General features: G+C 37.6%; 1 protein-coding gene and 1 long non-coding RNA gene across 18 annotated transcripts; both read left to right on the top strand.

The window, feature by feature from the left end:
- The first annotated feature begins 2,463 nt into the window (after positions 1 to 2,463).
- LOC148873453 (uncharacterized) lies at positions 2,464 to 5,785 on the top strand. The gene is made up of 11 exons (XM_088966327.1): positions 2,464 to 2,569; positions 2,783 to 2,842; positions 2,952 to 3,031; positions 3,386 to 3,610; positions 3,720 to 3,799; positions 4,139 to 4,229; positions 4,319 to 4,378; positions 4,563 to 4,645; positions 4,733 to 5,344; positions 5,480 to 5,534; positions 5,651 to 5,785. Exons 5-9 carry the CDS (start codon positions 3,729 to 3,731, stop codon positions 4,878 to 4,880), a joined length of 453 nt encoding a protein of 150 aa, XP_088822453.1. The 5' UTR covers positions 2,464 to 2,569; positions 2,783 to 2,842; positions 2,952 to 3,031; positions 3,386 to 3,610; positions 3,720 to 3,728; the 3' UTR covers positions 4,881 to 5,344; positions 5,480 to 5,534; positions 5,651 to 5,785.
- A 39-nt stretch (positions 5,786 to 5,824) lies between these two features.
- On the top strand, positions 5,825 to 17,750 carry LOC148873452 (uncharacterized). 17 transcript variants are annotated; one of them, XR_016098377.1, is made up of 20 exons: positions 5,825 to 5,887; positions 5,964 to 6,076; positions 6,158 to 6,245; positions 6,433 to 6,656; positions 6,766 to 6,845; positions 7,201 to 7,425; positions 7,535 to 7,613; positions 7,701 to 7,781; positions 7,953 to 8,192; positions 8,292 to 8,371; positions 8,453 to 8,538; positions 12,538 to 12,666; positions 12,744 to 12,820; positions 12,906 to 13,002; positions 13,136 to 13,229; positions 13,315 to 13,378; positions 13,458 to 13,634; positions 14,322 to 15,984; positions 16,557 to 17,075; positions 17,167 to 17,750. It is a non-coding gene; the product is annotated as an uncharacterized LOC148873452 (long non-coding RNA). The 17 variants fall into 17 exon arrangements; XR_016098378.1 differs by having other exon boundaries at positions 5,834 to 5,887; positions 5,998 to 6,076; XR_016098387.1 differs by having other exon boundaries at positions 5,841 to 6,076; positions 7,201 to 7,274; positions 7,366 to 7,425.
- The last annotated feature ends 8,103 nt before the right edge of the window (positions 17,751 to 25,853 follow it).

Raw genomic sequence — 25,853 nt, 5'->3', positions numbered from 1 at the left:
CTCGGTGTAAGCTTCTTAATTCTCAGCTTCATTTGGTGTTCTTGTTTGGATGTATGGGTTACTAAATTTGATTGGTTATATGCGTAGTTTTTGAATTCTCGAGGCGTTGCTACTTTTGGCGATCGGCGTACTAGCTCCTGTGCCTTACCATTGTTCCCGGTTTCGATATCAATGTAAGTATAGGAAACTTCCCGTGCTTAATTCAGTTTTGTTTTCTTTTGACTCCGTAGGATAACTGAATGGATGTTTCTTGTGGGTGTGTGGGTTAATAATTGCTCTATTACCATTGTTGTGCTTGTTATTTTTCTGAATTTGTTAATAATCCTCATCACCGACATTTTCATGCATTGCCGCTTCCAGGAAATTGCATCCGCGGAGCCGATTCAAGCGTTCGAATTGTAACAATGAACAGCCACGGCGTCGCATACGCTGGAGTCCAGAATGGGCCACTCTAACCCATTTCTTCTGTATACACTCGTAAACTTTTTTCTTTCCACCTATTTCTAATTAGATATTTTTCGCAGGTGAATGGCGTGGGCGCAGAAAGAAGGCTCGGAAGTGAAACGGTTTCGGAAGCGGCATGGGTATGCGCTCGTTGTAGAATGTCCGCATCCCTAAATTTGAACATTTTTGGAATATATGGCTTGCCAGTTGTGGAGGTGACCATAATATCCTTGGTTCTTATGGGTGCAGGCACGGAGAATGCTCGACTTGCGGGCAAGATGCGCAACCTCTCGCGGCAATACTATAACGAAGCCGATCAACTCTTCGGTGTAAGCTTCTCAATTCTCAACTTCATCCGGAGTTCTCGTTTGGATGTGTGGGTTACTATTTTGCTTTGGTTACATGCGTAGTTTAGATTGCTCGAGGCTTTGCTACGTTCCCGGTTTTCGATATCAATGAAAGTATAGGAAACATCCCAAGCTTTCTTCAGTTCCGTTTCCTTTTAATTCCGTGGGATAAATGACTTGATGTTGTCGTGGGTGTGTGGGTTACTAACTGCTCAATTGCTGTTGTTTTGCTTGTAACTTTAATTAATTTATTAATAATCCTCATGACTGACACATTCACGCATTGCCACTTTCAGGAGATTGCATCGGCGGAGATGATTCAAACGTTCGAATTGCAGCAGTGATCAGCCAAAGCCTCTCTTACGCTGGAGTCCAGAATGAGCAACTTTAACCTCTTTATTCACTCTTAGACTTTTTATTTCTCCACCTGTTTCTGATTAGATATTCTTGACAGGTGAATGGCGTGGGTACGGAAAGGAGATTCGGAAGTGATACGGATTCGGAAGCGGCACAGGCATGTGATTGTTGTAGAATGTCTGCATTCCTATATTTTAACACTTTTGGAATATAACTTTGCCGGTTGTGGAGTAATATCTTTGGTTCCTCTGGGCAGGAACGGAGAATGCTCGATTTGCAGGCAAGCTGTGGAAGCTCTCACGGCTTTACTATAAGGAAGCTGGTGCAATCTTCGGTGTAAGCTTCTCAACTCTCCGCTTCATTCTGTGTCCTCTTTTGGGTGTATGGCTTACTAATTTGCTCCGGTTATATTTGTTGGTTTGGATTGCTCGAGGCGTTGCTACTTTTGGGGAGGGCTTTCCGACTATCGCTCCATACTATTGTTTCCGGTTTCCGATAACAATGTAAGTATACAAGACACATCCCTTGCTCAATGGACTTCCATTTTCTTTTAATTCCTTCAGATAAGTGACTGACTATTTGTCATCAAGCTTTGAGTGGTGGCTCGACCGGAAATTGGCTGCCATTCAAGATAGGGCTGTCAACGGGTGGGATCCGAGTACGTTCTAGGTAGAAGCACTCCCGAACAGATCATTAATTGGGACAAAATCTTAGACCCAAAACCGTCCATTTTAACCTAAAATACACGTTGAAACAATAACATAGGTTTGAAACAAAATATTTAAGCTAAAAAGACCACTTTTCTTATTTAAATCGGGAACTAAAATTTAAACTTTAATCATATATCGTTAATAAAATTGATAGAAAAATAGTAAGTTACTTATATGTTAAAACGTTAAACACCTTTATTTATCTATCTATCAGATTCGACACCTTAAACTTATGATAAGAGAAAAATTATAAGAAAAGGAAGGAAATAACATATGAGGCTAACAAAATAATCGGTTTTGGGAATGAATCGATTCGGGAGGGGCGAGAACCGAAACCGACCCAATCATTTATTTCAACATAATCATGGAACCGGATCCTTTATAAATGGTTGGGTCTACTCGGGCCAGTCGGGTGGACCCGAAGCGTTGACAGCCCCTTCAAGAACACGAACGATGAGAGCGATTGTGCTGCAGCAGGGTTGGTATCCCTTTTTCTTCTCCCTTCGGACCTGTACTTCGAGGTAAGGACCTTTCAATACCGCACTCGTTGTTCGTACCTTTGTTATTGAAGCATATGATGTTGTCCTACGACGTTGATTTTGGATTCGCACGAATTAATAGATTCTGCTAATGCAATTTCTGCCGTGTCATTGTAGGAACGTTCTAATGGGTTCGCATTGTCAACTGCCGTATCAGAATGGCTGCGATAGTGTAAGTCAACATCGCTTGTATCTGTTTAAACTTTTATATGGGCTTATGTTGCTTTATTGTCGTTTTTGTGCTTGTATCGTTCAAATTGTAACAATGAACAGCCACGGCATCGCATACGCCGGAGTCTAGAATGAGCCACTCTAACCCATTTTTTCTGTATACACTCGAAAATATTTTCTTCTCCACCTATTTCTAATTAGATATTTTTGGCAGGTGAATGGCGTGGGCGCAGAAAGAAGGCTCGGAAGTGAAACGGATTTGGAAGTGGCACGGGTATGCGTCCATTGTAAAATGTCCGCATCCCTAAATTTGAACATTTTTGGTATATATGACTTGCCAGTTGTGGAGGTGACCATAATATCCTTGGTTCTTTTGGGTGCAGGCACGAAGAATGCTCGACTTGCGGGCAAGATGCGCAACCTCTGGTAGCAATACTCTAACGAAGCCGATCAACACTTCGATGTAAGTTTCTCAATTCTTAACTTCGTCCGGTGTTCTCGTTTGTCTGTGTGTGTTACTATTTTGCTTTGGTTATATGCGTAGTTTTAGATTGCTCGAGGCTTTGCTACTTTTGGCGACCGGCTTGCCGGATCCTGCGCCTTACCTTTGTTCCCGGTTTTCGATATCAATGAAAGTATAGGAAACATCCCGTGCTTTCTTCAGTTCCGTTTCCTTTTAATTCCGTAGGATAAATGACTGGATGTTGTTGTGGGTGTGTGGGTTACTAACTGCTCAGTTGCTGTTGTTTTGCTTGTAACTTTTCTTAATTTATTAATAATCCTCATGACTGACACCTTCACGCATTGCCACTTTCAGGAGATTGCATCGGCGGAGATGATTCAAGCGTTCGAATTGTAGCAGTGATCAGCCAATGCCTCTCTTGCACTGGATTCAATAATGATCTACTTTAACCCATTTCTTCTTTATTCTCTCTTAGACATTTTATTTGTCCACCTGTTTCTGATTAGAATTTCTTGACAGGTGAATGGCGTGTGTGCGGAAAGGAGACTCGAAAGTGATACTGATTCGGAAGCGGCACAGGTATGTGATTGTAGTCGAATGTGTGCATCCCTAAATTTTAAAATTTTCAGAATAAAATGTTTGCCTGTTGCGGAGGTGACAATTATATCCTTGGTTCTTATGGGTGCAGACACGAAGAATGCTCGACTTGCGGGCAAGATGCGCAACCTCTCACGGCAATACTATAACAAAGCCGATCAACTCTTCGGTGTAAGCTTCTCAATTCTCAACTTCATCCGGTGTTCTCGTTTGGGTGTGTGGGTTACTATTTTGCTTTGGTTATATGCGTTGTTTTAGTTTGCTCTAGGCTTTGCTACTTTTGGCGATCGGCTTGCCGGCTCCTGTGCCTTACCTTTGTTCCCGGTTTTTGATATCAATGAAAGTATAGGAAACATGCCGTGCTTAATTGACTTCTTTTATCCTTTAACTCCGTAGGATAAGTGACTGGATGTTTCTTGTGGGTGTGAGGGTTACTAATTGCTTTGTTCTGGTAGTTGTGCATATAAAATTTCTTAATTTTTTAATACTCCTCTTGGCTGTCTTATTTAGGCATTGCCGCTTTCAGGAAATTGCGTCTACAGAGCTGATTCAAGCATTCGAATTGTTGCAGCAACCAGCCACGGCCTCGCATGCGCTGGAGGCCAGAATGAGCCACATTAACCGTTTTCATCTATATACACTCTTAAACCTTTTCTTCTCCACCTATTTCTGATTAGATATTTTTGACAGGTGAATGGCGTGGGCATGGAAAGGAGACTCAAAAGTGATATGGATTCGAAAGCGGGACAGGTATGTGATTGTTGTAGAATGTCCGTATTCCTATGTTTTAACACTTTTGGAATATAACTTTGCCAGTTGTGGAGTAATATCCTTAGTTCCTCTGGGCAGGAATGGAGAATGCTCGATTTGAAGGCAAGCTGTGCAAGCTCTTTTGGGTGTATGACTTACTAATTTGCTCTGGTTATATGTGTAGTTTTGGATTGCTCGAGGCGTTACTTTTTGGGAGGGATTTCCGACTATTGCGCCATACTATTGTTTTCGGTTTCCGATAACAATGTAAGTATATAAGACACATCACTTGCTCAATGGACTTCCATTTTCTTTTAATTCCTTCAGATAAGTGACTGACTATTTCTCATCAAGCTTTGAGTGGGGGCTCGATCGAAAATTGGCCACCATTCAAGAGGGTTGTCAACGGGTGGGATCCAGGTCCGGTCTAGGTAGAAGCACTCCCGAACAGATCATTAATTGGGACAAAATCTTAGACCCAAAACCGTCCATTTTAACTTAAAATTTAGGTTGAAACAATAACATAGGTTTAAAACCGAACCATTTAAGCTAAAAAAGACCACTTTTCTTATTTAAATATCGTTAATAAAATTGATAGAAAAATACTAAGTTACTTATATGTTAAAACGTTAAACACTTGTATTTATCTATCTATCAGATTTGACACTTTAAACCTATGATAAGAGAAAAATTATAAGGAAAAGGAAGGAAATAACATATAAGGCTAACAAAATAATCGGTTTTGGGCATGAATCGATTCAGGAGGGGCGAGATCCGGAACCGACCCATTTATTTATTTCAACATAATCATGGAACCGGATCCTTTATAAATGGTTGGGTCTACTCGGGCTAGTCGGGTGGACCCGAAGTGTTGACAACCCCTTCAAGAACACGAACGATGAGAGCGATTATGCTGCAGCAAGGTTGGTATCCCTTTTTCTTCTCCCTTCGGACCTGTACTTCGAGGTAAGGACCTTTCAATACCACACTCGTTGTTCGTACCTTTGTTATTGAAGCATATGATGTTGTCCTGCGAAGTTGATTTTGGATTCGCACGAATTAATAGATTCTGCTAATGCAATTTCTGCCTTGTCCTTGCAGGAATGTTCTAATGGGTTCGCGTTGTCAACTGCCGTATCAGAATGGCTGCGATAATGTAAGACAACATCGCTTGTATCTGTTTAAACTTTTTATAAGGGCTTATGTTGCTTTATTGCCGTTTTTGTGCTTGTAATTTTTTCAATTTTCTAATACTCCCCTTGGCTTCTACAGGCATTGCCACTCCCATGAGATTGCGTCTTTGGAGCTGATTTAAGCGTACGAATTGGAGCAGTAGTCCGCCGAGGCCTTGCATACGCTGGAGTCCAAAATAAAACACTCTAACCATTTTTTCTATATTCACTTCTAAACTATTCCTTGTCCACCTGTTTCTGATTAGATATTCATGACAGGTGAAGGGCATGAGTGCAAAGGAGACTCGGAAGTGATACGGATGCGGAAGCTGCACAGGTATGTGTTTTTCGTACAATGTCTGTATACCTAAATTATATCATTTTTGGAAGACAAGGTTTGTCGGTCGTGGCAGTGGCTATAATATCCTTGCGTCTTATGGGTGCAAGCACGAAGAATGCCCAACTCACGGGCAAGATACACAACCTCTCGCGGAAAAACTATAAGGAAGCCAATCAACTCCTCGGTGTAAGCTTCTTAATTCTCAGCTTCATTTGGTGTTCTTGTTTGGATGTATGGGTTACTAAATTTGATTGGTTATATCCGTAGTTTTTGATTTCTTGAGGCGTTGCTACTTTTTGGCGATCGGCTTACTAACTCCTGTGTCTTATCATTGTTCCCGGTTTTCGATATCAATGTAAGTATAGGAAACATCCCCTGCTTAATTCAGTTCCGTTTTCTTTAAACTCCGTAGGATAACTTGATGGATGTTTTTTGTGGGTGTGTGGGTTACTAATTGCTCTATTACCATTGTTGTGCTTGTAACTTTTCTGAATTTGTTAATAATCCTCATCACCGACATGTTCATGCATTGCCACTTCCAGGAGATTGCATCTGCGGAGCCGATTCAAGCGTTCGAATTGTAGCAATGAACCACCACAGCCTCGCATACGCTGGAGTCCAGAATGAGCCACTTTAACCCATTTCTTTTCTATACACTCGTAAACTTTTTCTTCTCCACCTATTTATAACTAGATATTTTTGGCAGGTGAATGGCGTGAGCGCGGAAAGATGGCTCGGAAGTGAAACAGATTCGAAAACAGCACGGGTATGCGTTTGTTGTAGAATGTCCGCATCCCTAAATTTGAACATTTTTGGAATATATGGCTTGCCAGTTGTGGAGGTGACCATAATATCCTTGGTTCTTATGGGTGTAGGCACGAAGAATGCTCGACTTGCGGGCAAGATGCGCAACCTCTCGCGTCAATACTATAACGAAGCCGATCAACTCTTTGGTGTAAGCTTCTCAATTCTCAACTTCATCTGGTGTTCTCGTTTGTGTGTGTGGGTTACTCTTTTTCTTTGTTTATATGCGTAGTTTTAGATTGATCGAGGCTTTGCTACTTTTGGCGATCGGCTTGCCGGCTCCTACGCTTTACCATTGTCCCCGGTTTTCAATATCAATGAAAGTATAGGAAACATCCCGTGCTTTATTCAGTTCCGTTTCCTTTTAATTCCGTAGGATAAATGACTGGATGTTGTTGTGGGTGTGTGGGTTACTAATTGCTCAATTGCCGTTGTTTTTGCTTGTAACTTTTCTTAATTTATTAATAATCCTCATGACTGACACCTTTATGCATTGCCACTTTTAGGAGATTTTATCGGCGGAGCTGATTCAAGCGTTCGAATTGTAGCAGTGATCAACCAAAGCCTCTCTTACGCTGGAGTCCAAAATGAGCAACTTTAACCCATTTTTTCTTTATTTTCTCTTAGACTTTTTATATCTCCACCTGTTTCTGATTAGAATTTCTCGACAGGTGAATGGCGTGTGCGCGGAAAGGAAACTCGATTGTGATACGAATTCGGAAGCGGCATAGGTATGTGGTTGTTGTCGAATGTGTGCATCCCTAAATTTTAAAATTTATAGAAGAAAATGTTTGCCGTTTGTGGAGGTGACAATAATATCCTTGGTTCTTATGGTTGCAGGCACGAAGAATGCTCGACTTGCGGGCAAGATTCGCCACCTCTCGCGGCAATACTATAAGAAACCGCTCAACTCTTCGATGTAAATTTCTCAAATCTCCAGTTCATTCGGTGTTCTCTTGTGGTTGTTTTGGTTCCTAATTTGCTTGGGTTGTATGCACAATTTTAGATTGCTCGGGGCATTGCAAATTTTGGGGATGGGCTTGCCGACTTCTGCGCCTTACCATTGATTCTGGTTTTCGATATCAATGTAAGTATACGAAACATTCCTTGCTTAACTGACTTCTTTTATTCTTTAATTCCGTAGGATAAGTGACTGGATGTTTCTTGTGGGTGTGAGGGTTACTAATTGCTCTGTTCCGGTAGTTGTGCATGCAATATTTCTTAATTTTTTAATACTCCTCTTGGCTGGCATATTCAGGCTTTGCCGCTTTCAGGAAATTTCGTCCGCTGAGCTGATTCAAGCATTCGAATTGTTGTAGCTACCAGCCACGGCCTTGCATACGCTCGAGTCCAGAATGAGCCACTCCAACCCATTTCTTCTATATACACTCTTAAACCTTTTCTTCTCCACCTATTTCTGATTAGATATTCTTGACTGGCGAATGGCGTGGGCGCGAAAAGGAGACTCGGAAGTGATACGGATTCGGAAGCGGCACAGGTATGTGATTGTTGTAGAATGTCAGCATTCCTATATTTTAACACTTTTGAAATATTAGTTTGCTGGTTCTGGAGTAATATCCTTGGTTCCTCTGGGCAGGCACGAAGAATGCTCGATTTGCAGGCAAGCTGTGCAAGATCTCACAGCTTTACTATAAGGAAGCTGGTCCAATCTTCGGTGTAAGCTTCTCAACTCTCCACTTCATTCTGTGTCCTCTTTTGGGTGTATGGCTTACTAATTTGCTCTGTTTATATGTGTAGTTTTGGATTGCTCGAGGCGTTGCTACTTTTGGGGAGGGCTTTCTGACTATTGCACCATACTATTGTTTCTGGTTTCCGATAACAATGTAAGTATATAGGACACATTCCTTGCTCAATGGACTTCCATTTGCTTTTAATTCCTTCAGATAAGTGACTGACTATTTCTCATCAAGCTCCCTAATATTTGGGCTCTAACTGGTTCATACTCCGATTTCAACCCCACTAAAAATCTTGTAACATCTTGTTGTTCCCTTTGTTGTTGCTGAACTTTAACATCTGGAGTGAGGGGATGGTAGACATTGAGTTCATTTTTGCGATTTCTTCATGCAGGCATAGTACTCTTCTAAGGTTTTGTTTCCTTGTTGCAAATTAAAGTATTCCTGATAAAGTTGATATACCCTTGTAGTATTATCTTGTCCAGATTATAGCTTCTTAGCATGTTCCCATATATCCTTAGCTGTATCTAGGAACATGAAGTTGGCACTAATTTTTGGTTCCATACTATTCCATAGCCAGATCATGATTTGAGCATCCTTTTGTTCCCAATCATCAAACCCTGGAGAGTCAGCCGGTGGTTTATCTTCTTTTACATGCTTCACTTTCCTCTTTGCCTTGAGGAAAACTTCCACTGATTTGGCCCATGGAACATAGTTCTCACCATTCAGTTTAATTGAGGTCATCTGTACACTTAGATAGTCAGAGGGAACTACCACACTTGGTTTCTGATCATTATACCCATCTCCCATTGCTGCCATGATACTCTTTCACTGTTGCTTCTAACCTAAATTCCCAGCTACCAACTGAGTGTTGTTATTAGGAGTTTGATGCTCCAGAACCTATAGAAGTCCCTAAGCACAATAATAGGTACACAAGCCTTGTTCTTGTTCACACCACTACTGATTTCACAACACCACGAACCACATAAACATCAATTCAACACTTACTAATCACATGCAAACCCTCTTACAACCACTCAACAAAGATTGTGCATCACAAGCACCACCACATAGTCATATCTGTTACACCCGGTACAGACCTGTTTAACACCTTTAAGAGGGCACTACATAACCACAAAGAACTCAGCTAGGTCACTGCATTACACTTTGCACAATTCGGCCACTTACAGCAGCCCTTACACCATTCAGCTACTGTAAACACAGTCTGTTCTTGGGATTTTCTCCAAGAACTAGGGCAACAATAAACCTAGTTCTCTAGGTTCTGATCAGTACTCGCAGGTTCTTGAAGGTTTTCTACCCAGAAATACCAGCAGCACAAGGAGAAGAAGTAACCGACCTTCTTTTGAGAATTTCAACCAACCATTCACTGCTGAAGTCATTTTCTTAATGAAGAAGGTTATGCGCAGCAGAGAGAGACGAGCTGAGATGTTTCAGACCTAGGACGAACCAGTTTTCTCCATTGACAACCCAGAAACAAAGAAAGAGAGGTCACGAACACTGCTGAGATGTTCATGAACTGAAGTAGGTCAGGAACCTTGCTCTGATACCATGTTTCGACTGCTGCTACAGTAACCCGAACCAGCAAGAGGAAGAAGAAGAAGAAGAAGAAGAAGAAGAAGAAGAAGGAAAATGAAGGGACTGTCGAATCTGATGGGTTAACCCTATCAGTCGACCCCTTAATAGTAATTAGTCTCTAATTACTTGTACAAAGACTAAACTGCCCTTACTTAAGTGTGGGGCAGAGTGTCTCTTATATAACTGCCACATAAGCATACAACTTAACAAGGACAAGTTGACTAAACTACCCTTATTCGGCACTCTAACAAACATAATCATGGAACCAGATCCTTTATAAATGGTTGGGTCTATTCGGGCCAGTTGATTAGACCTGAAGCATTGACAGCCCCTTCAAGAACACGAACGATGAGAGCGATTGTGCTGCAGCAAGGTTGGTATCCCTTTTTCTTCTCCCTTCAGACCTGTACTTCAAGGTAAGGACCTTTCAAAACCGCACTCGTTGTTCAATAGGGTAATTGTGAAAGCAGTAGACATGAGTAGGAGACTGTGTTTGTACTTTGTAGGAGGTGAAGACTCTTCAAGGACAACTTTCTTGGAGCTATAAGAGAAAGGGAGAAAGAAGAAAAAAAGTAATACAGGTTTGGATTTGGAGAGGTTTAAAAAGGGATTTGGTTATTAATGGAGGGTTGTGAAGTCTTATTGGGGGGTGGTCAGTGGTGTTAAGAGGTGTTTGAATGTGCAAGGTGGTGTGAGTCGTGTGACTGATCAGTTGGACACAAGGATAAAGGTGGGAGGGGGTTTTGTTGGGTGATGCTTATACTTCTACATCTTACTTTTTGGTAGGTGGCAGGGTAGTGAGTGGTGAGGGTGCTTAAGTTGGGTTCTCTTTGGGTTCTTCTTGCCTCAATGATATTTCTTCATCCAGCGTTGTATTTTGTCCTTATTGTTTTTGGTAAAAATTTATATACTCAAGAAAGAAAATCAAGGTGTTCAGGATAGGCAATGTGATGTCTTGACTCTTGACAACTATGCCTAGATCCTTAATTTCAAATTTAGAAGCCAGGGCTTCCCTTAAGTTGTCTATCTTAGTAGGATGTTTCCATGTAACCAAAATTCCGTCATTGTTCTAATCATGATTGTTTAGGAGTCATCACCCTTCTTTACCAACAATTGCTTCAGCCCATATATTGACTTCTTTAGCATGCACACTTTTTTCTTGTAATCCTTGTTCAACTAGTTCAACTCCTGGAGGTAACTATACATAGGCCTGTTTTGGGACTTTTGGGATAGCTCCATTCAATAATGCATTTTTGACATGTAGTTGCTATAGGAAAAATAATAAGAAGAAGCTAGAGGAAGCAGAATATGGATTGAGTTTATTTATGTCACTAGTGTGAGCATGTCTTGATAGTAAATCTCATAGGTCTATTTATACCCCTTCGCAATCAACCTTGCTTTGTATCTCTCTATGGATTCATTAGCTTTATACTTCACAATAATGTTCCACGGGAAATTTCTTAAGGAAATTTAAACTTTTTATTTCTCTCCTATTTTCTGTCGGACCAAACACAGGTAAGTAGATATCAAAAGGAATAACATGATTAGAAGGAGGTGTTGGAGCAGCAAGGGAAGCACCTGAGTCACTTTGGATCAAGGTATTTGATGGTTGTCATAGATCAATTTTGGGGACTACTTTCTGGTGACAACCGTGCACCTGCAAATCTTTTCGCTGCATATTAGAGCTAGAGTCAGAGCCGTAAGTAGGAAGCAAACTAGTAGAAAGTGAGTTGTTGGACATAGGTACTAGAATAGGTATAAATAAGCACTCCGCTCTCTTAGTGTAAAATCTCCTCCTGAAGAAAGATGGAAGTAGCATAGAAAGGCGAGACTCAAAAAGGACAAATCCCTGGTAACAAAACATTTGTTAGAGACAGGATTTTAACAACTATAACCTATTTTGGTTTCTTACAGTAAACACAAAACACTTAATCAGTTTCATTACTCTGAGTAGCTTTATTCCAGTTTTCTATTTTGTGAAAGCAACATAAGTGCTGTGGAATTAGAAAATTCTCCACTAGCAGTCTTATTAGTGTCCTTTGCCTGGACAAATGGATATGACTTTGTGCTCTGTCAATGGGGTTGGGTTTGGTTTTGGTCAGGCTTGACCTGACTTAGTATTATAAATGTGCAGAACCAGTTTGAAACCAGGCTCCATATGTGTCTGTGGTAACAAACCCAGAACCTATGTAATTATTAATTGGGACTATTGGGTCTGACCTGATAACACCTGATTACAATTGACAGCTATACTTTTAGCCTGTAATTTGACAATAAACCTACTTTTTAAAATATTTGGTAGTATATACATTTTTGAAAAATGCAAGACTATCTGGAACTATTAAGTCTGTTGTTTTAACTTCTATGATAACACAGAGCCACTATCCTTAGAAATGAGAGTCAAATATTTTAAGTCCATGTTTGTTACAATTCTTTTATTTGGGTCTGAATGTTTGTAGTTTGCTCAACTTATGATGATAGATTAAAGCAATGGTTGCTAGTTAACACTTAGTACATTAGTTTTTTGTTTATTGACCAAACAGTACTTTTTAGTAACAGGCAATATCTCCTTTGGTGTCCTTTTGATAAGAGTGATGATTGGACTGTCAAACCGTGAAGATCTGTTTGATATAGTGAATGCATGGTATCCAAATTTGGAGACTATTGCTGAGAAACTTATAGGTATTCTCTGCTGTTCTTATATGCCGGTGCTTTCAAGACTAATATAATCCTTACAAAATTGATTTCTGTTGTGTCAGAGACATTTGGAAAGGTCAATTCTTCTCCATCTTACCAGCCTGGAGGATGTGTTGGTTTTAAGCAGGTTCTCTTTAGGGTAGATAGTGCCTCTCTAGCAACTCTGTGCATAATAAGACCCCAACAGATGTCATTATTTTTCATGTTTTGTTATATATTTACAGGGATCTGCTGAAATGGTGCAAAAGAATCACAGGTCAAGGTTTTAACTTTATGGGGCTTAGCTTATCAGCTTATGAAAGTAAAAGCATTTGTCAAGAGGTTGTATTTGATTTCCACTTTTTATTCCTTCTTGTGATAATGTGATGGATGACTATCTACTTGTTTCTACTGGTTACTTAATAAACTGTGGGTTTGTATTTATTTTTGCATCTTCTTCAATTTCTTCTGAAAGTCGACTGTTAATAATGAGACAAATAGCAAAGATGTGGGGAGTACCGATGTCAGAAGCAGAAACATTATATCCTCTTAATAAGCCCATAGTTCAGGTGTCTGTCTTTTCTAATCATTGTGTCTGATACGTTTGTGCTATGAGCATCAAGTACAAAAATCTGAATTTTTTTTTTCCTGCAGGATTTGCAATCAGATTTATGAGTTGGAAGGGTTACCCACAAATGCACTGAAGGCTGCATTACATGTAAGCACTTACTCTGTTTTATATTATTTGTTGCTTACTTTCTGACATTGGTTGACTTTCCTTGATGTGTTTTCTGCAGTTACATCACTAAAAGAAACCTTTTGTGGATATCTGTAGTTCACTACATGTTCTTGAGAGGATAGCATGTTCTGTTAAGTGCAATGAGCCAGTTCTTTTGGTTGGTGAAACTGTTACTGGAAAAACAACTCTTGTACAGAATCTTGCAGTGAGGCTTGGTTAATCACTTACAGTCTTGGTATTCAGTCTAGGCAGTTTGTCATTATGATGGTTCTTTTGTGTACGGGACTCTTATCATGTGGACTAGAAATTGAATGCTAATTTGCTTATCTTGCAGAACTTAAGCCAACAAAGTGACATTTCAGACTTATTGGGTGGCTTTAAGCCTACAGATCCAAGATTTATATGAATACCTGTTTATAATTTGCTTATCTATTCCCATCCCCAAACTCAATCTCCTTTTCTGAATTTCTGCTTGTCCCTGTACTTCAATTTGCTATAATGTGGAAGGTAGGAGCCAACTGTACTAGGGATCATCTATCCTGAAATTGTAGTTTTGTCTTCTTATTGTTGTTATTACAATCTTTTATCAGTTGGTTAGCTATAAACATTATCTTGTTGTGACTGGTGATATCATATGTGTCCCGATTTTTTCCATCATGGACTTGGTATTTGATAATTGCAACTTTTTTTTTGGATAATTTGTTTGATAATTGCAACTTTCCTCCACTATGATTGGATGATGATCATCATGATCCAAGCCTTACGCCAACTATATGGGATTGGTCAACATGAATCCTGTTTCGCCATTCCTCCACTATGATTGGATGATAATAACCTTGATTGCATTTTTTTTTCTTTATAGCTTCTTTTCTTGTTGATAAAGAGGCAAAATATGACAGTACTCTTCTATGCTTGTATGCAGGACAATGGGGATTTTCTTGTTTGTCTGAGAAAACATGTGTCTGATAGGAACTGGAAAATGGTTTTAAATGGATGTCAGAAAGGCCTTGGTTTTTCCAGGAAGCAAGTTTGTGAGGTTGGTAGATCTCTATCTGGTACAAAGTGAAAGCGACCTGAGTGAAGAACTCATCCAAGCTTGGGAGCGTTTTTCCATGAAACTTGAGACAGCACGTAGAGAGATTGGCTCTTCAGCTATGGTCTTTTTGTTTGTGGAAAGAGCATTTGTGACAGCAATTAAAAATGGTAATTGGGTATTACTTGACGAAATAAATTTGGCTCCTCCTGAGATGCTACAGAGAATTACAGGGGTTTTGGAAGGAGACGATAGTTTAATTTGTTTAGCTGAAAGGGGAGATGTTGATTATATTCGTTGACATCCTGATTTTCGTATATTTGCTTTTATGAATCCTGCTACTGAAGCTGGAAAGAGGAACTTGCCATATTCGTTGAGAAGCAGGTTTACATAGTATTTTGTTAATGATGTGTTAGATGAAGAATATTTGACTCCATTTGTGAAACAATTTATGGATTACAGCAGTCCCAATAGAGAATTGGTAAATAAAATTGTGTGTTTTTACAAAGAAGCCAAGAAGGAACCTGAAGAGAGGCTAATCAGAAGCCCCAGTTCAGTTTAAGGTCTCTATACTGTGCACTGGATAGTCCTTGTTTCAAGTTTATGAACAGTATGATACCATCATATTTGTAAGGTGGAAATATGCCTCCAAATGTTCCCTTTGATTGTTTACTTCTTGGATAAGGGGAAATTGAGTGATGATGCTTTCTTGGAGAATTATGTCCTGACAAAAAGTGTCAAAGAGCATTTAAGGAACTTTGCACGTGCTATTTTCATTAATAAAATCCCGTTCTTTTACAGGGTCCAACTTCTAGTGGAAAGACAAGCCTTGTTCAGTATCTTGCTGCAATAACTGGTCATGAATTTGTTCATATAAATAACCATGAGCATACTGATCTGCAAGAATACTTGGGCTCTAATTATTACTGATGCTCATGGGAAGCTTGTGTTTCAAGAAAGGTGTATTGGTTGAGGCTGTTCGAAATGGATACTGGATTGTTCTAGATGAGCTTAACCTTGCACCTTTGGATGTTCTGGAAGCATTAAACCGGTTATTAGATGACAACAGAGAGCTTTTTGTTCCTGAACTGCAGGAAACAGTGATTGCTCATCCAGATTTTATGCTTTTTGCCACCCAAAACCCACCAACATTTTATGGTGGGCGTAAGATGCTTTCTTGAGCATTTCGCAACCATTTTGTTGAAATACATGTTGATGAGATTCCTGAAGATGAATTGAGCACAATACTAGAGAGGAGGTGCAAAATTCCTGAAGGTTATGCGAAAAAATGGTTGAAATTATGAAGAACTTGCAGTTGCATCGCCAGAGTAGCAAAGTTTTTGCTGGAAAGCATGGTTTCATAACTCCAAGGGATCTGTTTCAATGGGCTGATTGTTTTCATACCTTTGGTAACTCATATTAAGATCTGGCCAAAGATGGTTATTTTCTTTTGTCTGAAGGGTTGCGAGATGAAAATGAGAATAAAGTTGTCCAGGAGATCTTGGAGAGACATCTTGGGGTAAAACCTGCCACAGACAACTTGTACCGGCAGGTTTGTTCCCTCCCTCCCTCTCTTGTGCTCATTATTGTCTTGACAACAGAAAGTGGAATTGCCTGTTGTGCAGTTATACTTTATTTTTGTGTTTTTAGATGGATTTTTGTTTTTTGATTGTTTATTTGAGCATGGAGTAGGAAAGTATGTCGTTCATAATCCTGTAACTTGGCAGTTCTGATCTTGTTATCTTAATCCAAGGAAGTACAGTTTGTTCATGTAGCTTCGGACATGTTTGTTCAGTTGAATGTTGACTGCTTCTGTTGGAGTTTAGATGATTGGTTATAGGGATATCATCAGTTCAGAGGTTTTTTCTTCTGTGGTTTCATTTGTCCTCTCTCTTTAGGAGTCAGGAATAATTGAGATAGAAATGATTCCTAGGTGGTAATTGGATACATTTCATGAACAAGTAGTGTGAATCATCATAGAAAATATGAATCTTTGTTAATTATCTGGAAGTCAATGTGCTACTTGAATTCCTTTTTTGGTCATTTTTTTTCCTTTTATGAAGCTGATGGGAATTTTATATTTGTGTATAAACTTCGCTAACTGTTTAACCTTTTATAATTCAGGAACCAGCTGATAGTCTTTCTGTTTTAAACTTCAGTGAATGATCAGAAGTGTCAGAGTCTTGGAAAGTATGATTTTGTGAACTTGTAAGCTGAACCTACTTCATGTGGAGGTTATATTTTCTTGTTGAGTGTTGCTTCAAGTTGCATGAGCCTGTCCTTCTTGTTGGTGAGACTGGTGGTGGGAAGACAACTGCTTGCCAGTTACTTAGCATTATTTTAAAGTTAAAATTGCATATTTTGAATTGCCATCAGTACGCGGAGACATCTGATTTTCTTGGGGTTTGTTTCTTTCTTTTACAGATTTTCTTTAATGAGGGATTGCATTTTAGTGGTTTCTGTTTTGAAACTTCTGATTGCTTATTGCTGTTAGAATATGATAATCTACAAGTTAACCATCATAAAAAGTTCAGGGGTTTTATCCTGTACGAGGTAGGTCAAGATTAACAGGAGAGTTCAAATATTTGGTTGAAAAACTGATACTGTCAAAGGCTTTTCTCCACTCTCCTGGCGACAATGCATGTATTATCCTGTCCATGTCAATATTTCCTTGAATGAGGTTCTTTTACTTGCTTGATGCTTTATGTATGCTTATGCATTTCTCTCAGTGCAGATGATATCTACAGACATTGTCCAAGCTTCTTCAACTCTTGATTGGCTGACAAGAATTATAGATAGTTATAGACAAGGTGTGGTTTCACACTCTGACGTCACTGAGCAGGATCTTGATAGCCTTGAGCAAGTTAAACTAGACCTAGTTGAGCTATCCCAGAAGTGGCAGACCATATTTATGTGGCAGGATGGACCTCTTGCTGTACGAACAATGAAGGATGGGGATCTACTTCTTGTGGATAAGATATCTTTGGCTGATGATAGTGTGCTTGAAAGATTAAACAGTGTCTTGGAACCTGAAAGAAAATCGGTGGGTTGATCTTCTTGTTTGAGATTTGTTTTTATTTTCAGTTTTTATTACTATTAAAAAATTCTGATTGTACTTGGTGGGCATGGTTATTTGTTAGTGTTCAAGACACGTTTATATATTTGGACCTTTGTATGATAAAATAAAACTTGTTACTGTTTGATATTATGGCAAATTTTGAATAAACAGTGGCCAGCTTAGTGGACAGGATGTAATAATACGAACAGAATTATTCAGAATTGCAGAATGCAGATAATTATGCTTATTTTTCTTGTGGAAATTATGAAATGGTGCTAGTCAGAAAATTTAGTCTTTTTTGTACGGCAGTAAGACAAACTAAAAGTAAGAGTGCATGGGAATCTCCTTATTATTTGCATATATATTAGAAAACACTTTTCCTAATAGAGATCTCTTATGAATCATTTTGTGCTTTTCAGTTAATGCATTAAAGTAAATAAATATACTTTATTATTCCAATAAGTCTTATACTAATGCATAGCTTATGACTTGGCCATTCCCTATTAGTAATATTATAAAATTAAAAACATTGGAACGGCGCATTCCATGCCTATAAAGGATAATTAGAGCAGTTGTCATCCATTTGGAATTGTATAATTATATATTAATATATTATATATCTAGGGGTGCAAATGCAATTTGGGCGGGCTCAGGTGGGCAATTTGTTGAAATTTGAATGCACCTAGTCTGAAAGCACGTGGTCCAATGCACTGTAAATTCTTCAAATCGGATATTTTTAATTTAGAGGAACAATTTGGCAAATCCCCAACTATTGCTAGTACTCTTCTGACTAGCCATTTCCTATCTATCTCAATCGTGGTCCAAAGCAAGTTTTAAAGTATCAATTTATTTGATAAATTGATAGGTTTTCTATATATATATATGTGTGTGTGTGTGTGAAATCTTGGTTCAAAGCATTGATACATGTAATATGTGAATTTATTTGTGGTATGCAAAATATGCATATTGCAAGTTTTCAAATAGTATTGGTACTCATTTGCTTTTTCTTATTTTTGTTAAGTATTTCAAAAATAAATGCATTAGTAAGGAATTCTAATGTTTAAATTAGGGAAGATTTATGATGCTGGAAAGACATGTACCAGAAAAGCTTTGACCAATCACCCCTTAATTTTGATAAATACCATCCTATTGGTCAACATGTTTATGATACTGTTGATTGGTCACAAGTTGTTTTTTTTTTATATCCATGGGTTTGAAAAAATATACACATCAATACTTTGAACCATGATCCCAAACGTAACCACCTTGTTCTTACTTATTAGCTCTCTCTATGTCTCTCTCTCTCTAATTTTCATTGTTTTCGGTTTTTTTATTAACTAGTAAACATGTACGTGCATTTGCATGTGACAGTATTTCTAAAGCCATGTTCGTTTTTTGTAAAGTGGAGGGGGGAAAGTTTGGTCAATGGGACTGTGAATCCCATTGACCAATTTACCTGTGTTCAAATTTTAAATTTATGTGGAACCCACACAAAGTTTTATTTTCCTGGGTATCAGTTCCCTGAGTAAATGATATCCTTGCGACACTTGGGTAAATTGGTTTCCGAGTGGAGGGTAAATAAATAAAAAGTAAAATCTCAAAATTGCCCCCACAAGATAAGAATCTCTTCAACTTTTTTTCCCCAGATCTTGGCTCTACGTTTCTCCTCTCACCTCTCGGTTCTGCATTTCTTCTCCTCCATTCCGTTTTTCTCCTCTCACCCCTCAGCTCTGCATTTCTCCTCCTCCATTCTACTTCTCCAAAAATCACATTGTGTTTCTCCTCTTCCACTCCATAATCTTGTTGTGCGACATTGGTCCTCTTAGTTGTTGTTCCACTTAATCTAGTCATCGACTATTGGTTCTCTCAGTTGCTGTTCCGCTTAATATAGTTATCGGCTCCATCGTTGATGCTTCATCCTCCTCCACTCTGTTGCCGACACCATTGAGCTGCTCGCTGCTCACTATTTTTTTCTCCATTGAAATGGTAAGAATGGTGATGTACATAATGCATCTTTTTTTTATCCAATAATGCATCTTATTGGTCATCTTTTATTACTATTTTATTTATTTCCTTTTTATTTTGACTGTTTTCATTATAAGAAAAATCAGTTTTAGCAACGGACCAAACCGTTGCAAAAAATACTAAAAAACCGTTGCTAAAAATTATAGCAACGGTTTTTTGTCCGTGGTGGATATTGGCGTGGCTAAAACTTATAGCAATGGATATTGTACACCATGGCTAAAAGTATATATAGCCACGGTTTATACTGTTGCTAATTGTAACATTTATTGCTACGGCTTTAATACGAAATGTTGCTGCAACTTGATATAGCAACGGGTGTGTTCATGGCTAAATGTATAGTCTATTATAACGACTTATAATGAACTGTTGATAATGGTACTTTTAGCATCGGTTTAAGTAAACCGTCGCTAAAGTTTCATTATTTCATTTGAATGCCTTTGCAACTTTAAAGAAAGATTACTTTCACCTATATCTGTATGGTAAAAGTGATCTTTACAAAGAAAACCTTTACACATTTACAAAAAATATCCATAGTAGTATTTGTTCAATATTCACATTTACTCAAGTCATTTCAATACAAAAAATAAAAAAAGAATTAACAAAATTTCTTCATTGTCGTCTGAACATTTGCTTGTATACGCGTGCATTATACTCAAGACCTTTGTTTTGAGTCATAAACTTCAATCTGCGAAATTCAACAAAAAAGAATATATAAGGATTAATATCAATAATTAATTAGCTAATTAATTTCTTACATAAACTTCAATCTTTCATTTACATAAGTCATTTCAATACAAGCTGATTCCTTCCCTAATCAATTTCTTACATGGGTCTAGACTCTGGACCCAAGACTGCATATATTATAATCAACCTATGCATTTCCTGGTTTCCTTTAAGTTGCAGTAGAGCTCTTTCCCACCAGACAAATGAACCCAATAATATGTATATAGTTATGTGGTTACGGGTTGGCAATCATTGGTTTGGCTTATTATTAGCCCATCCAATCTCTGAAGTTGGTCCGATTCAATATGTGTGCACTTCTGCTAGACTGCTACAAACATCTCAAATTGTTGAACTGCCTAGATTGTATTATGGATCATTTAACAACCCCCACCCAAATCTGAAATATTGCTTATTAATTCTGTTCTGGTATCTTGATCTGCAGTTGCCTAGGTGATTTTTTTTAAGTAAAAATTATCCTAGGGTAGCTCACTAGGTTCCATAGCAACTAGCAATTGTATTTCCGTGATAATTGTCCATGATTTTCATAAGTGTAAACTTAAAGTATAGAAACTCAGCAACGAAGAATAATTTTATTACATTGAGTAAAGTAAACAAAGACTGAAAGGATGGCCAGCCTCAACTAACCTTCAAATTCATTGTTAAGTACAAATCCCCCTTGTTGCATTCCCCAAAACATAGAACTCGTCACCCTCTGTTTTGCCAGCAATTCAACTAAACCATGGCCCCATAATGATTTGTTTATATGCTTAGCAAATATATTCATGGCCAGATTGAGCAATCTCTAGTCTGTGGGCAGAAATTACTGTCTATTCTTTCACATAAATATGCAGGTAGTTTGAATGTCTGACCATTCAATATCCATTCTAATTCTTAAGAAATCCTATACAAAATTAGCAGTTGGATATGTTAATGACGGTGATTTGATGGTTATTTTATTTTTCTTGCATTAAAATATAGAATGGAATCTGTGATTCATAATCTGTGGTCAAGGATATGTTAATGATATCTAACCTTCCTTCTGTTTGAACTCAACCTGACAGGATTGATGAGAACATGGATGACACACTGGCAAATGAGAACATGGATTGATGAGAACTCAACCTCAACAGTATCTCATCCAACCGGTGGTTGGTGATTAAGATAATCGTTGTATTGATTGTATTCCTCATGATTTTCCTATTTTTTGGGGGCATAACATTATATCAAGAATAACTAAAAAGAAGAAATAGAAAGAAAGTGCCTTTTCAAAGGCCACGGGCCTTACACCGTCAAGTGATCAAGTCTCATCCCACATTTCAAAAATTATATTTGCAGTTTTGCACTGCCTTGTTGTACATAACATCATAAGCTTTTTGTGTGTATATACAATGAGAAGTCTACCATTATTCTTCCCTTATATTTTCTCGGGTAAGTTGTTGCTAGGATGACATGTCTTCATAGCTTCTTCTTCAGTTCTTTCCAATTTGCATTTCATTAGTGTGTTTGTGTGTTTGAAAGTTGAAACAAAGAGCATGATTAGTATAAATTCATTGAGTGGTCATGCTTATTCTCAGTTGACATTTGTGAATGAACAAAAGTACTAACTACTAACTATAAAGATTATGCATTTGGTTTGGCGAGTTTAAGATGTATCAATTATTGATTTGACTGTGAGACTGATGAACTCCAGCAAATTGTTAAAATATTGGTGGATGTTGATATTGCATTTTCTTGGAACTCCAATTGTTCTCATTGTAGTTTCATTTGACTGCAATCTGGTCTACCTCTGTCTTTCTTTACTTTGCTTCATCTTTTGTTTTTCTTGATCCATACTGCAAACAAACTAACCCATGTTGAAACTCAAAACTAAAATAAACCAGAATTTGCACTCAATAGTCAATTTGTTTACAAACATGGAAATGGGATCGCACAGATAACTAACAAGTAACAAGAGGGGACTGGGGTTCCTCTTAAGAAGTAAGAGTTAAGAGGAAACAAATAGGCCCATACTTTAGCCTAGATTAACTCCTAGGCAGAAGTCACATACCTAGATTTGCCCTTAACACATGAATATAATTCTCAAAAGATTTGACCCATGACCCAACAAGGATTTTGGTTTTGTATCAGGTCTGAGTCTGAAAAGAACTAATCCAAACATTACCAACTAAGATATTTACCACTGTTAATTACTCAATTTTCATGTTTAAAAGAACTGATATTTAGCCATCATCGTGTCTAAAGAACACAGGCTTCGGTTCCACCAAATGGACTTAATTTATAACTAAGTTTTAGGAAATGGACTTATATGTTATACACCCAACCGTTTGCCAAATCCTTTAAAATGCCTTTACATTCTAACAATTGACTAATTGTATCAATATTGTCACATTCCATTGGCACGTGATTGTTGTAACTTTTTAAAACCCAATTTTCTCCTTAAAACCATTCACATTCCATTGTTGTTAGATTTGACAAGGGTCACCAATTTTCAAGAACCTACACCTAGCTATTTCTTATAACTTCATGTGGACCAAACTAGATTAGATTTTAAACTTTTTACTGATTTTCAAGGGGAAATTTTCCAAGAGATGAGGGTTATGTAAGCCATGGAGCTACATGGTGCAGTAGCATAACTAGGGGTGCAAATGGATCAGATCATGATCCGATTTGATCCTATTTGATTGAATTTAGTTCACCTCTGTTCAGATCTTCACATCAGATAATATGATCCGACCAGAAAGTGGATCAGGTTAGGATCAACCCAATTACAAAGGGTTAGCAAATGGAGAAGATATGGGAAGATGAGGAGGATGAAAACAGACCTTTGTAGAAGATGAGGATGAGAACTCCAATTTCCAGAGACGAACTTGTGTTCCTTGTCTGCTAAGCACCTAAAACACATGGAAGGAAAAACGTTCTTGATAAAAAAAATGCAAAAATAAAACATGGATGATGTGCGAAATGGAATTCTGTCTCCTTGCCGTCTAAGAAGACGAAGACAAGGTTACCTTCTCTAGAGAAGACAAAGACAATATCCTATCTCCTTGTCGTCTGAGATCTAAGATCAAAGTTGATGGAGGAAGAGAAGGATGTTTTTCGTAGAATAAAACACCAAATAGCATGAAAGCCTGAAAGGGGATGTGAGTATTTACCGGAGGTCGTAAACCTCGCTAGAGATGAAAGATAAAGTGGTTGGAGTTCGGACCGTTGTAGAGGTGGGAGATGAGAACAGTTCACCCTCGACAAAATTTTCTCACTCGTCTTGCAACTTTTGTGTCTCACTAGGGTCACACCTATTTAGTGAGACCCGCGTCTCTTATTTTGAGAATACTAATCCCATCTCATCGCATCATATCTCTCAAAACAAACATGAGAAAATAGAAATATTGGCGAATATTCTTATTTTCTCATCCATATTGCACGAACCAAACGGACTGCAAGGGAAATGTTCTATATTTTTCCTTTTATATGTTCTAACCTCACCTCTAATCTTGCCTCCTTCACTTTTGCTTCCCCACTCCTTTAACCCCTAACTCTTTCTCCCCTCCATTCTCCTCTACTGAACCTCTATCCCCTTTTCCTCCTATACTCCCCAATAGCTCTTCCACATCCCTTGTTTCCTTTGCCCCTTCAACCCCATCCACCTCATGTCCTTTTCTTCTCCCCCTTTTCTGCGACTCTACTTTCAATACTTCTCGACAAAGGCAAAATAATCTCTCCACTCTATTTTTTATTACTACCATATGTTTTAAGGGTTCAGTTTAATACATGTGTTGGACATTATTGGTAACCTAATTTCACATGTTCATATTTGTAGGTTTATTTGGAGTGAACCCATCTATAAATCCTTATCCACGAGTACAAAATGTTCATATTGCCTGGAGTGAAACCATCTATAATTTCACATGTTCATATTGCTTGGAATTTGTAATAGCTTGAAACTTGTTTTACATTGTGTACAAAATCAAATCAATGGTTGTGCATTTTGGTTGGTCCATCATCATCTGGTAAAATTTCAATTGTTAGGTTACTTGCCCAGCTCACTGGAAATGTGCTAATGAATTAAATCTTTCATCTACAACTGATATTTCTGAATTGCTGGGTGTTTTGAGCAACACAACGCTTTTCGCAATTTTCGTTGTGTTATTGTACAAATTGAGTAGTACATTGGTGAATACTGTGATGCTTATTTTGGAATCATCAAAGGAGGCATTTATAATTGAGAGTGAAGATTTAATATCCAAGTGGCTAGATTTATCGTCCAGCTCCAAAATAAATGGGTATCTTTCTTCAAGTTCCACTTCTGCGTATGCAGATGTTTCTGATGGTTCCTCATTTTTCTGGATTCGTCAGTCCACATCATTGAACAACTAAAGCTGGATTTGGAAAATATCAGGTACCCGTATCTTGGACACACAAGGACCTGAGTAAGACTATGAAGAATATCCTAAACCTGCAAGAGTGTTGCAATAAACAACCATTTCTACTCAAAAGAAACTTATCTTTTCTCTCTCTCTCCCATTAACTCTTTTAATAATATCTGTTCATTAATTATGCCATTAACTCTCTCCATCCATAACTCATGCCACTACTTCTCTCTCATCTCAGTTACTCTATTAAATTGCACAAAATACGTTAACTTTATTTATATATCCATTTCAATTTAACTATATTTATATATATATATATATATATATTAGATATATTTGCATGGAACTATAATTACTATTAAAGATTAATTATATTGAAATTGGGATATTCCATGATATATAATTGCACTAAATAATCTACTTCCATTTAAAATTATAATCCATTTATATTCCATTTGAAAAAAAATAAAAATTAATTAACCATAATAAAAATATTAGTAAGTTCCTTAAATAAAACAAATAATTAATTTTATTGATACAAATATTTTTATTAATATAATAAAAAGAATTTAATTAATGAAAGGAATAAGATAAATTAAAAACTAAGATGGAATTATCAAACAATTATTAGTTTTATAATTAAATTCAATTTAGAACCAACTTAAGTTCTAGTGAAAAATAAAAATTTATATAGTTAATTAAATTTCCTAAGGAATTTAAATTTAACAAAAACTTAATATACTTAAATGAATTCAATTTTTACTAATTTAAAGAATTAATTTTAAATATAGTTTGTTATTTTAAAATCAATTTAAATTCAATTAAAAATAAGGAAAATTGTAAAAAAAATAAAAAAACTCATTGGGTTCTCTAAAAAACTTATGAAACTCCCCACTTTTTTTACCTCAACAAAAACCTTCACTATTGTTTTGAAGAAAATGTGCAAATACCTTCCTTTTGTCAGCATTCCAAATAAAAAAAATTGGATGTAATGCATGAATTTTACTTCACATCAACCTTTTTACCTTTGTCCAAGAAGAGTAAGGAGAATTATTCTTTGAATGTTGTCTAGTAAAATAAACTAGTGGAAGATAAAGTTGAAACTCTAATTATGTATGATAATGCACTAAGAAGGATAATAGTATTTTGATAACTTCAATGCCTTTGTTGCCGAAAAGCCAAGGGAAATGAGGTATTTGCACTTTTTTTCTCAAAACTATAGGGGAGGCTTTTGCTAGGGTCAAA

Source organism: Nelumbo lutea, chromosome 1 (assembly GCF_056320005.1).
Source record: "Nelumbo lutea isolate HS-2025 chromosome 1, American lotus-T2T, whole genome shotgun sequence".
Lineage (NCBI taxonomy): Eukaryota > Viridiplantae > Streptophyta > Magnoliopsida > Proteales > Nelumbonaceae > Nelumbo > Nelumbo lutea.
The sequence above is the reverse complement of the archived record's forward strand: the minus strand, read 5'-3'. Positions and strand labels throughout refer to the sequence as shown.

Bases quoted from the DNA above. Each gene is read 5' to 3' on its own strand.
- LOC148873453 (XM_088966327.1), top strand. From the start codon at position 3,729: ATGCTCGACTTGCGGGCAAGATGCGCAACCTCTCACGGCAATACTATA. The intron at 3,800-4,138 runs GTAAGCTTCTCA...TGTCTTATTTAG, and splicing joins AAGCCGATCAACTCTTCGGT to GCATTGCCGCTTTCAGGAAA. The intron at 4,646-4,732 runs GTAAGTATATAA...TTTCTCATCAAG, and splicing joins TTTCGGTTTCCGATAACAAT to CTTTGAGTGGGGGCTCGATC.